A 13546-nucleotide genomic window follows, 5' to 3' on the forward strand; every position below is an offset into this window, starting at 1 on the left:
CCACTTTTCTGCCTTGAAAAGTAAACCAAACCAGCTGTACCTGGCTGCCCTCAGCCTACTGCAAGATGATGGTCAGAGCTGTGGGAACCCATCTGCTTTAGAAAGAGAAAAATTGGGGTTTGGAGAACCAAAACCAGAGAACTGAGGCATGTGAGAAAATGTCTTTCTCAAGTAAAGCAGCTGAAAAAAGCAATTCTGGAGTCTTTACTAGAGAGTTTAAAATTAGTTACTTCAAAAAATATTCCTGGAGAACGTGCTTTTTTTCTACATAACGTGGTAAAATTCTTAGCTTTAAGCATTCCTTTGGCCTGTGTATTGAAATACAGCTATTTGTAATAATGAATTCAAATCCTGAAAATAATTTTTTGAGAAGCAGTGTAGCTATTTTTTTTCATATTATTTAAATAGAAAATGTGAAATGTGATGGTGGAGAATATAGTAGCTCTTCTAAATATGTTTCATTTTCCTGTGTGATTCTCGACTGCTCCAAAAAAGTTATTTAGGGTGTGCAGAAAATTATGTGGTATCATATGCTTTTGTCTTTATGGCATAATCAAAGTTGTATTTTATTGTTTTTTACCCTTGCAGAAGTGCACTTAACGTTTCATTTTAATTTTCTAATCGTATTAGTTTGGTATTTGAAAGTGTAATGTTATTTCTGTAAATTCTGTGGTAATGGATAATGGTTAACAGTTTTACTTCATTCAGATCTAAATGTGTGTCACAGCATCCCTCTTTCAGTGACCTGCTACTGGGTTGGAATTGGAATATGCTGACTTTGACTCTGCCCTGGGATGACATTTCATCTTTTTTTTTTTAATATTTGCTTTTTTTTTTTTTTTGGTTTAAGCCCTCTAGCTTAAAACATCCACGTTTTAAATTTTCTAGGCTTAGAAGGCAGACAGAAACTCAGATAACATCTTCTGGTGTCTTGGGTGGGTTGTAAAGCACAGCACTGGTGTTACATTTTAACCTTCCAGCTTCCTGGGTGTGACTGAAGGGGTGAGGTCGTTATGGATCGATTCTTTATGAGCACTGGAACATGGGAGTACCTGTTGTATATATGTGTGTACTGTGATTTATCCTGTGTGCTTCTCATCAGATCCCCAGGCTTCCTTGCAGTAACTTCTTTAAAATGGTTTCTGGTAGAACGAGTTCTGTGAAACAGGAGTGCTGTGGCTTTTTTTCCTGTGTTCAGTGGGTGCCTTATTAAAAGCCAAAAGCAAAATTTTTAAAGTTTGCCCATGTTTTTGTCCTTCTGATGTTTCTGCTTTGTATTTTAAAATCAAGTAGATTTCATTCCTCTGACACTTTTTGTCCCCAATCTTTTCCAGTGTGCCGGTCCAATAAAAGCCCCTGGGTCTGTCTGACGTGTTCAAGTGTCCACTGTGGAAGGTGGGTACCGAGAGTTAGTGTGCAAATCTCTTTAGCAGACCTTTGTCATTGTCCTTTGTTGCTTGGCTGGGGGGCAGTTCATTCAAAACTTCCCTGAAAGAAACCTTTCATTATCTCATTTAACACTGTATGTTCTGCTCCAAGTGGTTCTTAGGAGAGGGCAGAGATTATACTCAAGATATGGGTTTGTTTGGTTGGTTTTTTAAAGAAAAGTGGACAGTAAATGTGATTATCAGTTCTCCGGGCACTTTTTGAACTGAGCAATTTAGTGGATTACTGTAAAGTTCTGTTCTGTAAAAGATGTTTCTGTTGTGATAAGATTAAGGGAATTGTTGGGAAACCACAAGTTGGCACAGCTTGTTTTGAGAGAAACAGCTTAGACAGAAAATAGCACAAATGTCCTGCAGTGTAGTCTGGGAACTGAAGTTATTGCCATAACATGGAAGAACCAGCTGCCAGCAGAACTCCTTCTCTCTGCACCTGCTTTTTGTGTGTATTTGTAGAGGAATAATACAGTCACTGCTGTTATTTGTATGTCAGAGTAATTGTAGAAAATTTGCTGCTACATAAATGTTTGAGGTGCACAAATTAATGGAGTGCAGTTGGTGTTGACACTTAGACAGTATCTGAGATGTGAGCCTGTTTTCATCTGTTGGGTAACATCTGGGCCTGTATGCTATTATTCTGGTAAAGCATCATTAAACTCTTGTCTTTTGAAGTGAATTGAATAAACTCCAGCTTTTGTTTCTTTGATCTAGATTGCAGTAAGTGTCATGATTTTAATAATGTCTCTTATTGAGTGTTTTCAGCACCAAACCTTTTTTTTTTCTCTATTTATTAATTTATTTTATAGATTTATAGTTGGTGAGAGCTAAGAGAGGGGGAGATGCTTCATGTTATGTGATGGTGTGAAATAAATAGTTTGGAATTTTGTAATAGTTACTAATCTTAAAAAAATATTATTATTAATCTCCAGAAATGGCCTTTCTTGTGTGCAGTCAGTAGACAGTGAGTCAGTTATTTATGCTGAGGGGGAGGAGGGAATTCACCTGAGGCCCAGCCATGCATTTCTAAGCATTAATGATTTTCAGCTCATACTTCAGGTTCTTGCATTTGTAGTGACACCTTTTTTTTTTTTTTTTTTAATTAAAGATACTTAATTTCAAATTTCGAGCATGAAAATGCTCATTGTGTCAGCAAAAGAGCTGTAGGATTTTAGTTTTCTTCTTCAGTTATGTAACCCCAAGCCCTACAGCCCTTCAGATTCATGACCTTGATGACTCAAAGATTAGATCCTGCTGGGATGGGAAAGCTGGAAAAGAGTGTGGGGGTCAGCACACAGAGCAGTCACAGACAGGAGGGCTGGGTGGCAACAGAGGTAGAGCTGTGAGGAGAGTCTATGGGAAAGCAGTTGGAGAACTAACTGCACTGAGGGTGAATTACCTTTCTTAATGCCTGTGTAAATATTGGATGCCTCTTCTCTTATTTTTTAAATGAATGTTGATTGGCTGTTTAAAAGCATAATGTTTTTTGTGTTTGTTTTAGATACGTGAATGGCCATGCAAAAAAGCATTATGAAGATGCACAGATTCCTATGACCAATCATAAGAAAACAGAAAAACAAGAGAAAGTTCAGCATACTGTGTGTATGGACTGCAGTAGTTACAGTACATACTGGTAAGGCTTTAAACACTGTAACTTGACAGCATTTTTTGTACTAGACGCTGAAAACTTTAGACTCTTGAGAAACATTTTATATGTTGCACACATTTTTGGGCATTTAATCTCTTGCTTTCCAGACCTGGCTGTTGGAAACACTCAGCTCTTGCATGTGGATTGTAGCACGGGTTGGGGCTAAACTCCCACATGTCAGTTGGCTTAAACAGCAGAAACTTTGAAATAAGTGCTGTGTGGTTTGCAGTTGCTTCTCTTTGCTTTGGGGTGTGTTGAGACCTCACCTTTTAATTGCAAAAGCTGTTCCTTCCATCAGACTATGAGCCTTTCACATCCCCTTTATTTGTCAGAATTCAGACAGTAATGTAATACACTCCCCTTCCTGCCCAAGAGATCTGAACTTGGGGTGTGTTTGCCTGTGTAACTTCTGTGAGTTTGGGAAAGTGAGGGATCCTGTTGGGAAGCAGCATCAAGTCTCTGGCAAGAGTAAGGAGGAGATTCAGAAATGTTTCTTTAGGCAGCAGGATGGCCTGGGCTGAGTCATTCTGTGTGTATGTCAGAGTGAGATGAGCACTGCTCAGGGAGACTTAATGTTTATGCCGCTAAGGTTGGGTTCCCTATCTTCCCTGCTCCCCAGAGAGCAAAGACTGGGAGTTTATTAAAAGCAGTGGTTTTTTACCTTCAGCATCTTCCATCCTCTTCACCCTTAACCAAAGCTGGTGCTTCCCCATTTGCAGGTAGTTCCTGTTTTCCCATGGATGTTGTTATTTGTGCAGGATTGTGTCAGTCTCGGGGAAGTCCATGTTACAGCCTTGTACAATTACTGGGTGTGTGGCTTCACTGATGGGTACTTTGTTCAAATAATTGGGTATCTTTTGTGCACTTGATCTGGGAAAAATCTGGCTGTTGGAGTTTGGGTGTCCAGGTTTATGAGGAATATTGTCTGTACCAGATGTTTTTATCCCCTGCAAGTAAAATCACAGCTAAGTGGTCTTCACCTGAAGAAATGTTCTTGGGAGCAACTCAGAAGCTGCTCAGATGATTGCATGGGGCTGTGGGCGTGTTAAGCACAGAGAAAAGGTTTGAGTAGCTTTGTGATATAAGGGGATTTCCCTTTTATTTACACTTGATTTAAATGACCAGCATTTTTATCTGCTTCTGTGTGAAAACATCAGAAAACAGAAAGTTTTTCTGCATGATACATGTGCACAGCTTACCAGCATTGGAACAGCTGTGGGAAGCTGATTTCACTTTCCCAATTAACCCTGGTAGCAACTGAGTTCTGTGTTGTGGCTTTTTGTTTTGTTTGAAGTATGACCTGTCTTCTAGTCATTCTGAAGGTAATAATCTGTGGAGGAATTTTAGCAGGGTGTTTGAAGTCTTGATTGTATCTCATTATGACAAATAGCATGCTCAGCTTGCTGAGGCTTGATGAGTTACAGCAGCAAGTCCCAGCACCCTGCTGACCTTATCCCAAACCTGGTGTGGGCACTGGGAAATGCTGACAGCAAATGAGGGCTGTGGGATCTGTTGCTGCCACAAAGTGTTCTTGTGAGGAGCAGGGAGTGCACTGGGGAGTGCACTGGAGTGTCTGTGGCAGGACAGATGGGAGGCAGTCCAGCACGGGATGTCTGCTGTGCTGCAGTCCGAGGGCTGAGTCATCTGTGGATGGACTGGAGCTAATTGTGGGGAGCTGTGCCTTGGGGAGTTCCTGCTGAGGGTCATTCACCAGCAGGTTGTAACTCCTGTGCCAACGTGAAGCTCAACAAGATTCAGGAGCAGTTTGTCTTTGCTTTCGTTTGGGATATTTCAGTTTTTCCCACGTGATAATCAGAGAAAGGTACCTGTGTTTGTTACTGCACCCAGTTGAAATGAGCTTGGATGTGTGAAGGGGAAGCAGAAAGCATTGAAACCAACTTCTGCCCCTTTATTTCAGACAGCACTGGGGGGGCTGCTGGCAAATAGTGCTTGCCAGTTAAGGCAAATAGTTGGGTAAATCTGAGCTTCTGTGGAGAATGAATTTGGAAATGCTGTTTGTCAGCTTCAGTGTAGACATGAATGCAGTAGACAGTGCTTGTTTATGCAATGATGTTTCTTTTAAGTAAACTTCTATGTGAAGATAAATATTTTATGCTGGCAGTGTGGGCTGCCTCAATAATTTGAAAGTGAAGCAAGTACCATCCTAAGACTTAGTTGAATTTTACTTCTACTGTAAAAATAATGGAGATATTTTGATGCAGTGCTGGCTTTTGTATTTTTATTTGCAGTTTAATTGACTGCCCAGAGTTGAGGAGAATACTCTTGTTCCGTTTTTATCCTATGGATCCCAATTTATTGCATTCCTTAGTTTGCATGATAATAAGCTGTATTAATAAGGCCTGTATGGGCTCTTTTCTAAGAAGGTGGCATTTGATCCTTAGCTTTTCTTTGACCATGTCATAAACTTTGATGCAGTTATGAGAGCACAGTCCAAGGTTTGCCTTAACTGTTCTTGTCAGTACAAGGAGAAGAGACTGTGTGAGTGTTGAAACCACCGTGGTTTATTCAGTTTTGTTTCTGGCTGATGTGCAGTCTTGCTGTAAACCAAAAGCAGATCCAGCAGTCTCCTATAACTGCATTTCAGGTGGAAGTCTAGATGTATATGTTTTCTTTTACAGGATGACAAGCTTTCAGCATAGCTTTGAAAGGAAAAGTGTTGCAATTCTGGTGGGACAGTAGTTAATTTCTAATTTTTTTTTTTAATCTGAGATGAGGTTTTGATTGTACTTATGAATTTGGTTATATTTTGAATAATACAGGCATGCTTGAGCTAAAATTAAGTACTGGGCAACTATGGATTTACATTCCAGGAGGTTCTGATATTTATTCCTGTTCACCTGCTCAATCTTCATAGTGGAAAAGTTGAGAGAATGTTAATATTTTATTCATTATGACAATGTAACCCTCTTCTTGATTCTTGGGTCCCTTTGGAGACAGTGGGTGCAATACTAAACCCTCAGACTAAATTACATTTGAGACCTTAACTGCTGAGAAAAAGAGTCCTGAATTCCACTTTTTGGAGGTATTCAGCCTTTCAGTCAGTTCTGAAGTACTAAACACAAAGAGTTTACAAGAAGTACAGATCTTTTTTGTCTTCAAACTCTTGTGTTTAGTGGGTTAGCGGGTTTTTTGTGTATGAGAGGTAAAATGATCTGTGTAGGAACCTGCTCTCCTGAAAGAGGACTCTTGTAAATTTGTTTCTCTGTGCACAGACAGTTGGCACAGAAGAAGAAAGGCTGCCCTGTTTATGTATTTGCATAATATGTTTCCTGTGCTCATTTAATCTCAGACAGACTTGCAGGTCAGATTTCTTACCCATTAGTCTCCTTGTTATCCCTTAAAGGGGCACAGTTGTGAGAGAGTGTGTGTGTGTTCCTGGCTGACGGAAGAATAAGTAACTGTTAAGAAAATTCTTTTCTAGTCTTTCTTTTTGTGATGGTGTCTGTGTTTAAAAACAGACTTACTGTGCTGGGGCATGAGCATCGGAAAATGAGATTACTTAGTACTATCATATTGCATTCTGCAGTCAGTGACAATTATCCAGACAGTAAAACTTGAGTTCTTAGTTTACTCATAGAAAGTGTTAACAGAAGTAAAGAAACTTTGGCTTTTTTCATTTCTGCTGTCCTGTAATTCCTCCAGTCCAGTCAGGGCCTTTAACCCCAGGCTGAGGTTGTGCACCCCACTGAAAGGGCCAGCACGAAGCTTCATTATTCCCACAGCAGTGCATACATCCACTGGCTTGCTGCCATTTTAGAAGCAAATGAGGCCAGAAGAGACACCAGGCCTTGGAGGGGGCAGAGGTACTAAAAATAGAAAGTGTGTGGAGAGGAAAATACTGTGCTAAACCACACAAGGGACCCTCTGCAAGGTATAGAGTTTGTTCTGTACCATTGCTGTGAAAGCACGTTGTAGAACTGCTGTATGCAAAAAAGGTGTTTTGTTTCTTTGGGATAATCCTGAGGATCACAAATTAAACATCTGTTTTGAATGGCAGCTTCACAGATAGGATATAATTTCTCAGCAATTTACCTCTAAGGTGTGTGGGCCTTAGCAAATTTAAGTTACTAAAACATAAACTACTACTTACTCTGTTTACTGGGTTTATCCAAAATAGATCCATGGTAGTACTGTTATTTCAGGTAGTAGTGCTGAGTCCTCAGTGTTGCAAGCCCATTAAAAAGACAAGTAGAAGAAGCTTGTCTTGATTTTAAGTGAATCTTCCAGTTACTTTTCCACTGTTGGAAGGAGCCTGACATTTACTGATGTATTTACTTTTATTCTTCCACCTTGGGGAAAGTGCTAAACTAACATGTGAAAATAAGCTTAGGGTATGGGAGCAAGTATGAAATCATCTTTCAGCAATAAGCTGTCACAGAGGCTGTCAGTGAGCTTGCATCTGCTTCCATTCCCTGAGTATCAGCATTAGTAGCTGCACAACCAGAGTAGCAGTGTAGTTGTGCTGGGTCACTGTGCTCCAAGGGTTGGCCTTGAGGTGGTGTCCTGAGAGAGTGGCAAGTGCAGGAGCACTTCCCTGGGTTAGTAGAGGTGGCTGGGAAAGCTGAATAGGAAGGACTGCCTAAAACATGGCTGAAAAATGAGCACATTGACAGATTTCTTCTCCCTCCCAAACCAACTGGGTCTGTGGCCATCTTTTTAAAAATTGTGTTACTGGCAATAATAATTTCTAGATCTTGTGTAAGTATGTGTAACTGCTGAGTTCATTGTTTGGGTATCTTGACAGTCTGATTAATGTCTCTTCTTAGAGGCAAAACTCAAAGAGGTCCTGGACAGACTCCATTCAGCGGGAGGACCTTTCTTTACTTTCTCAACTCTGTAGCCTCCTCAAGAATTAAGTGTTTGAATTAACACTAGCAATACTGCAGATTTGTGCAACGAAGAGCGTTGTAAATTCCAGTTGTGCCTGAAGTCAGTAGCTTCATTAAATTAGGAAGCAAGGGTGGATCTGCTCCAGCAGGAGTAACCTGAGGCGATGGTGTATTTTGCATCTGCGTTGCTCTTGTGCCAAAGAGACATGGATACAGCTCTGATATTAAACATATCCAAAGTTAGTTTTCTTCACAGGACAAGTTCAGTTGCCTGCCAGAATTTACAGCTGCAGTTTGATGCCTCCCAACAAGGGCTGACAAACACTGGGAGCTGAGCTCCCAGTGTGGGATGTGGGGAAGGGAGGCCATGACAGGTCTCTGCTCCCTTTTTGTCCCAGTGCTTTCAAAGGAGCTGGGGCAGCATTAAGCCTTCTCTGACCTTGCTGTTTCTCATGGCAGGTTGCAGGTTATGAGGTGGCTGGGCTGGCTCTTGGCTAACCCTGCCCTGCTGGGACAGGGATGTGCAGCTCCTGCTGCCAACCCCCTTTGGCAGGCCGGGGGAGCTGCACAGGGTTCTTGCTGTGGAGCTGTAGGGATGGGCTTCCCTACTGATGCAGTAGGGACACAGACTGCGTTTGTGTGTCTTGGTTTTAAGGGATTTTTGTCCTTCTTTTCCCTGCCCTCTCTGCTACCCCCACCCATGGTCATCTTTCCTTCAGAAGCAGAAGAGAGAGCATGGATACTGCATGATCTTTAAGGTCCCTTCCAACCCAAGCCATTCTGTGCTTCCCTCTTTTTGTGGCTTAGCATCTTTTCTGTTCCCTCTTTTTTGTGAGGGCAAGAAATGCAAAGGATGTAAAATACAGCAAAGCAGCAGCAGCAGTCGATGCCATCTCGTCACAGTGCTCTCCTTGTGACAGTTTGCTGTGCTGTTCCTTTATTTCTTCAGTGTGGTGTGTGCACTGGGGCTTCACATGTCAGGAAAACAGTGAAATAAGGTGTGGGGGGTTTTTTCAGACCCTCCCTCGCCCTTTTAGAAATGTCTATAACCTTGACCTTTTTGCACTGTGGGAGGTGTTACAGCCCACGGTTTGAATAATAAATTATAATGAATGTTTTTGCTCCTTGGGAAATGCGAGTTCCTTGTTACAGGATTGTAGACTTTTGTAACCCTTGCAGTTTTGATTTGGCTTCACTTTACATTTGCTTTGAGGGATCAGCTTTGCTCTGTTTTTCAGCTCAGTTACTTACTTTTGCACACTTACCCTGAAAAAGCTCAAAATACTGCCTTAAGTTTTGTCCTAAGAGTTTCCGTATAAAAACTAATGAACCATTGATGTTTGTGGTTAAAGCACGAGGTGGAAGTTGCCACAGACTGCTGGCCCAACTCTGGAAAAATTCCCATGATCTCTTAGTTCATCTTCCCTAGTCTTGTTCCATAGCACAAACTTGGATACTGTGTGTGTATCTGTTGAGCACCTCAGGTTTCAGTGATGGCTTTACAGTGTTAAAGTAGTTAAAAAGTCAATAAAACCTTTTGTATTCTGTTTACTGGATGTCAGTTTGGATGTCAGTTGATCTCTTCTGATGAATTGATACTGATGCTGCTTTTGGTTACAGTGAGTGTTTGTTGAACAGGAATTCTGCCTCGAGACAGGCAGTACCTCATGCTTCTGATTTCTGCTAAAGAACTGAACTGGAAGAAAAGCTGTGCACTGAGGTAGTGCCTGTACCCTCTTTTGCTGGAGGGTAGTTTCTGGAGGGAACCAGCCTCGCTGTGTAGGTGTTGTGCTCCCCAGTCCCCCTCATAATCTCTCCTGGATCACTTCAGTGCTTCCCACACACAGGCTGGTGTGGTTTGAACGTCCCCAAGGTGCTTTGCACGTTCTCATGAATGTTTTTCTTGCAGTTATCGCTGTGATGATTTTGTAGTCAACGATACCAAGCTGGGCCTGGTACAGAAGGTCAGGGAGCACCTACAGAACTTGGAAAAGTAAGTAGTTTGTTTGCATCCAGACTGCTTTGGGTGGACTTGTAATACTGGTATTTCTGTTTTACATGAGCATATGTACCTAATACATATGTTTTGGTCCTTCTGTGTGTGTGACACTGTGTATGTTTAAATAACCTTTTCATCACTGAGAAGCAGGAGGTGCAGAACAAATGGATTTGGCTGATCTCATGTGTCTTATACAGTAGATCTTGCAGAAGCAGCATGTGATGAATCAGGAATTTAGATATCAATTCACTTTCTTCCCAGCTAGACAATAATTGCTATCTTTTTCCATTTAAATGGGAGGGATTTTTCAGAACAGAACAGAAATAGTTCTGTCAAAAAAACAGAGTTTTTTTTAATCAGAGAAATTGAAGTGAAAATGCAGGTGGAAGTAGTCTTCACATTAATTATATAGTTTGGGTTGCAAACAAAAAGATTAGGAAGGCTTATGAACTTGGAGTTGTACAGAAGAGACGTTTTTGCCTTTGTCTTGTGCTGTTCCAATGAAACACAGATATTATGACCTAGGTGATGTAGGTGCTGTGGCCAGTGCTAGAGGGCAAATAGTGTTTGCACAGTTTGCTTGAAAATCTTCTGTATTGCTGAGTGGAATTACCTGTGCATTCAGTGCTTTCAAATCCATTGGAATGCCCCAGAGCTCAAATAGGAGCTAAGAAATCGCTGTGATTTTGGGAAGTGTCTGGATCCTCCCTGAGTTAATTGTCACTTACTTGGTAGGCAGTACTAATATTTTCATTCTTTTCCACTGTCTTTTGATGGCCTTCTCAGGTGTATAATGAGATGTAAGGATGTTAAAGCATAATGAGAAGGGCACATTAGTATTTTGGAAATGTCCAGGAGATCGATCTTTCTGGGAGGTAAATGACACTGTGGTAAATGACACTATGTAATGACAGTTTTTGAATGTTTGGAGGGCTTTCTAATGAAAAAAACCCAACCAAAACAATGACAAAACAAAACAAACAAACAAACAAACCAAAAACAATTAAAAAGAAAAAAACCCACTCACAAAAAAACACCCAAAAATCCGACCAAGCAACCAAACTAAAGCTTGGAACAAGTTATGATTTCACTGTTAGATGGCAGAGAAATCATCAACTGGTACAATTGAGGGGTCAGTAATTTCCAGTGATGTGCAAGAAAGTAAGTAACTGTTCTTGTAACTCAGTGTTGCACAAATGTTATAACCTCATGTATTTTTATTTAAGTGAGAGAAGTCAGCTGTAACATGTAAGTGCTAACATTCCAGGTATTTTGGATTTTTGGTGACTTAACTTTTTCCTGGTTTTTTTGAAGTTGTCTTTCTCAGGGCCTAGGTGATTTTTCTGACAGAAGTATTTTATGGAAAATTCTGTATTAATTATTTATTTGATTAAGGAAAAAGATCAATATTTAGGTGACGAGTAGCCTGCTAATAAGGCCACTCTTGACTCTTCTGTCACGTGGATAATGTGCTGCAGAGGGGCCTGGGGCTGCACTGGGGGAGCTGCAGCCTATTTTAAGGCTCTGAAGAGCATGTGTTGCAATTGGGAGGCTGTTTGCTGTCAGTGACAACTGATGGCAGATGGAATCACTGCGTTAAACACGAGGATCATTATCTGCTGCCCATTTCACACAGGACTTTGGTCTTATAGCAAATAACCTCTTTTTAATTACTTTCCAACAGTTCAGCCTTTACATCAGACAGACATAGGAAAAGAAAACTATTGGAAAACTCATCTCTGAACAGCAAGTTATTAAAAGTAAATGTAAGTATGACAGATTCAGTACAGTGAGTTTAAGGGGTTTTTAGAAGCCTGCTTGGGATTATAGTTGGCCTGGACTTGAAATACTTACAGTCACCCAAATTCTGCTTGGTGCACTTTGTCTGTCTTGTCTTCTAATCACACACCTAGAAGAGCCCCTTCACATAAAAACATGTTTGATACTCTGCTACGTTTCTGTTGACCCAGACTAAGAGATTCCCTGGGTTTCATTTTAATTTTTTTGCCCCCAAGTGCAGAAGGCGAAGAAGCAGGTACACTCTTTTGGGAGTAAGTGTTGGCAAAAAGTATAAAATGTTAATTTTTTTTTGGTATTTGGCAGCAATGGCACCAAAGGGAGCTGCAGCAAAAGCTGCCTTCAGCCATGGAATAATTAACTGATAACAAAGAGAAGCTACTCTTGAGAGGAGTGTGAATGGAAATGGTGGGGTGGGAGCAAAACAGTCAGTTGCTGTTTTGCAAAGTCTGCAGGGATTTAGTTACTTGGAAAAATGCAGTACCTACGGTCAGTTTAGGGTCCCCTGGATGTGCTGTCTCTGCTTCCTGTACTGCAGGGACTGAGGAAGCCTGGGAGAAACACTGGGGATTCTTGCTGTGTGTCAGGAAAACTCCAAGCCAGTCAGAACCAGAAGAAAAATTCTAGGCAGCATTTAGATACAAAGACAGAGTTAGAAAGCATGAACTAAATGCTGCTTTCATTCTTAGTCTGTGCTGTTTTCTCATTTTTGTTAATACTGAATATTGCCCGTGACAACAGATTATCTTTTCATTGTTGGCATGTGGGATCCTTATCTAGAAAAGGTGGGGCACTGCTGGGCATTGATGCTGTGCTGTGTCCCTCTGGGCAGGAGTGAGAGAAGAATATGCTGAGGACACTGTGGTGTTTGCACTGTGATGTACAACTACTAAAAGATAGTCTAGCTTTTAAACTGCGTGAGAACAATGAAGAATGCCCCCAAATGTGAGGAGCTTCCAGTAGGATATTTTGTAGACAATGGAGCATGCCCAAGTGTTGCAGATTCAAGAATCATAAATGCAACATTGCCCAAGTTTCTCCTCCCTCCTCCCTGCCCACCCTGAAGATTATTTGACAAAAACCAAGCTCATCTGTGGCTGACATTGTTCTGGACTGTAAATAGTGTGTATTTTGCTTCTCTTTATTCAACACATTGCTTTTTCTTTGCGCAGTCTAATGACTGTTGCTTTCTCAGATAAGTGCTATTGTCTTGTCTTTTTAAAACCCTCCCGACCACCACAAAACCCCACTGAGACTCAGACTAGTGCTGATGACTTAGAAACAACCTGGAGGCAGCCACACTGTGTGTTACACATGGGAAATGGATGAGGATTGGTGTTTTCATTTTTTAAAGGCACTGTAGGGAAACTGCCATCCAGTTCTCACCGAACATTATCGGAGTGTGAATATTGAACATATATACACACAAATCCTTGGCAGTAAGAGCCTGTGATTAACTCTGTATTGTCCTATTCTAGATTTACTTGCACAGGGAAAGGTGTAGTGTAGTTTTCTGTTGACAAGAGCGAGTAAGAAACAGGTTTTATGTCAAGATGGAGCTTCAAGGTAGTTTGAGCTGGTGAGGTGGTTGCTTTGTGTTTAAAACTGCACTCAGGGTAGTTGGTTATTGTTCAGATGTGTGCTGGTACAACAGTAATGGCTCTGGGGGGGGAAAGTGGGGTAAGTCTGTCTTTAACTCCCCTGTTCTCCTTTCCAGGGAAGCACCACTGCCCTTTGTGCCACAGGCCTCCGGAACCTGGGGAACACGTGTTTCATGAACGCAATCCTCCAGTCACTCAGGTACCCCCAGGGC

General features: G+C 41.3%; 1 protein-coding gene across 1 annotated transcript in view; it reads left to right on the forward strand.

The window, feature by feature from the left end:
• The window catches only part of USP3 (ubiquitin specific peptidase 3), a 42352-nt gene that overhangs the window by 13975 nt on the left and 14831 nt on the right, over positions 1 to 13546 (forward strand). The window contains exons 2-6 of the mRNA XM_027712211.2: positions 1335 to 1395; positions 2941 to 3072; positions 9847 to 9930; positions 11621 to 11702; positions 13451 to 13533. Coding sequence (XP_027568012.1) covers positions 1335 to 1395; positions 2941 to 3072; positions 9847 to 9930; positions 11621 to 11702; positions 13451 to 13533 — 442 coding nt within the window. The remainder of the gene's footprint in view (positions 1 to 1334; positions 1396 to 2940; positions 3073 to 9846; positions 9931 to 11620; positions 11703 to 13450; positions 13534 to 13546) is intronic.

The sequence above is a fragment of the Pipra filicauda genome, unplaced genomic scaffold, assembly GCF_003945595.2.
Source record: "Pipra filicauda isolate LSUMZ 115617 unplaced genomic scaffold, ASM394559v2 scaffold338_size783178_pilon, whole genome shotgun sequence".
Taxonomy (NCBI): domain Eukaryota; kingdom Metazoa; phylum Chordata; class Aves; order Passeriformes; family Pipridae; genus Pipra; species Pipra filicauda.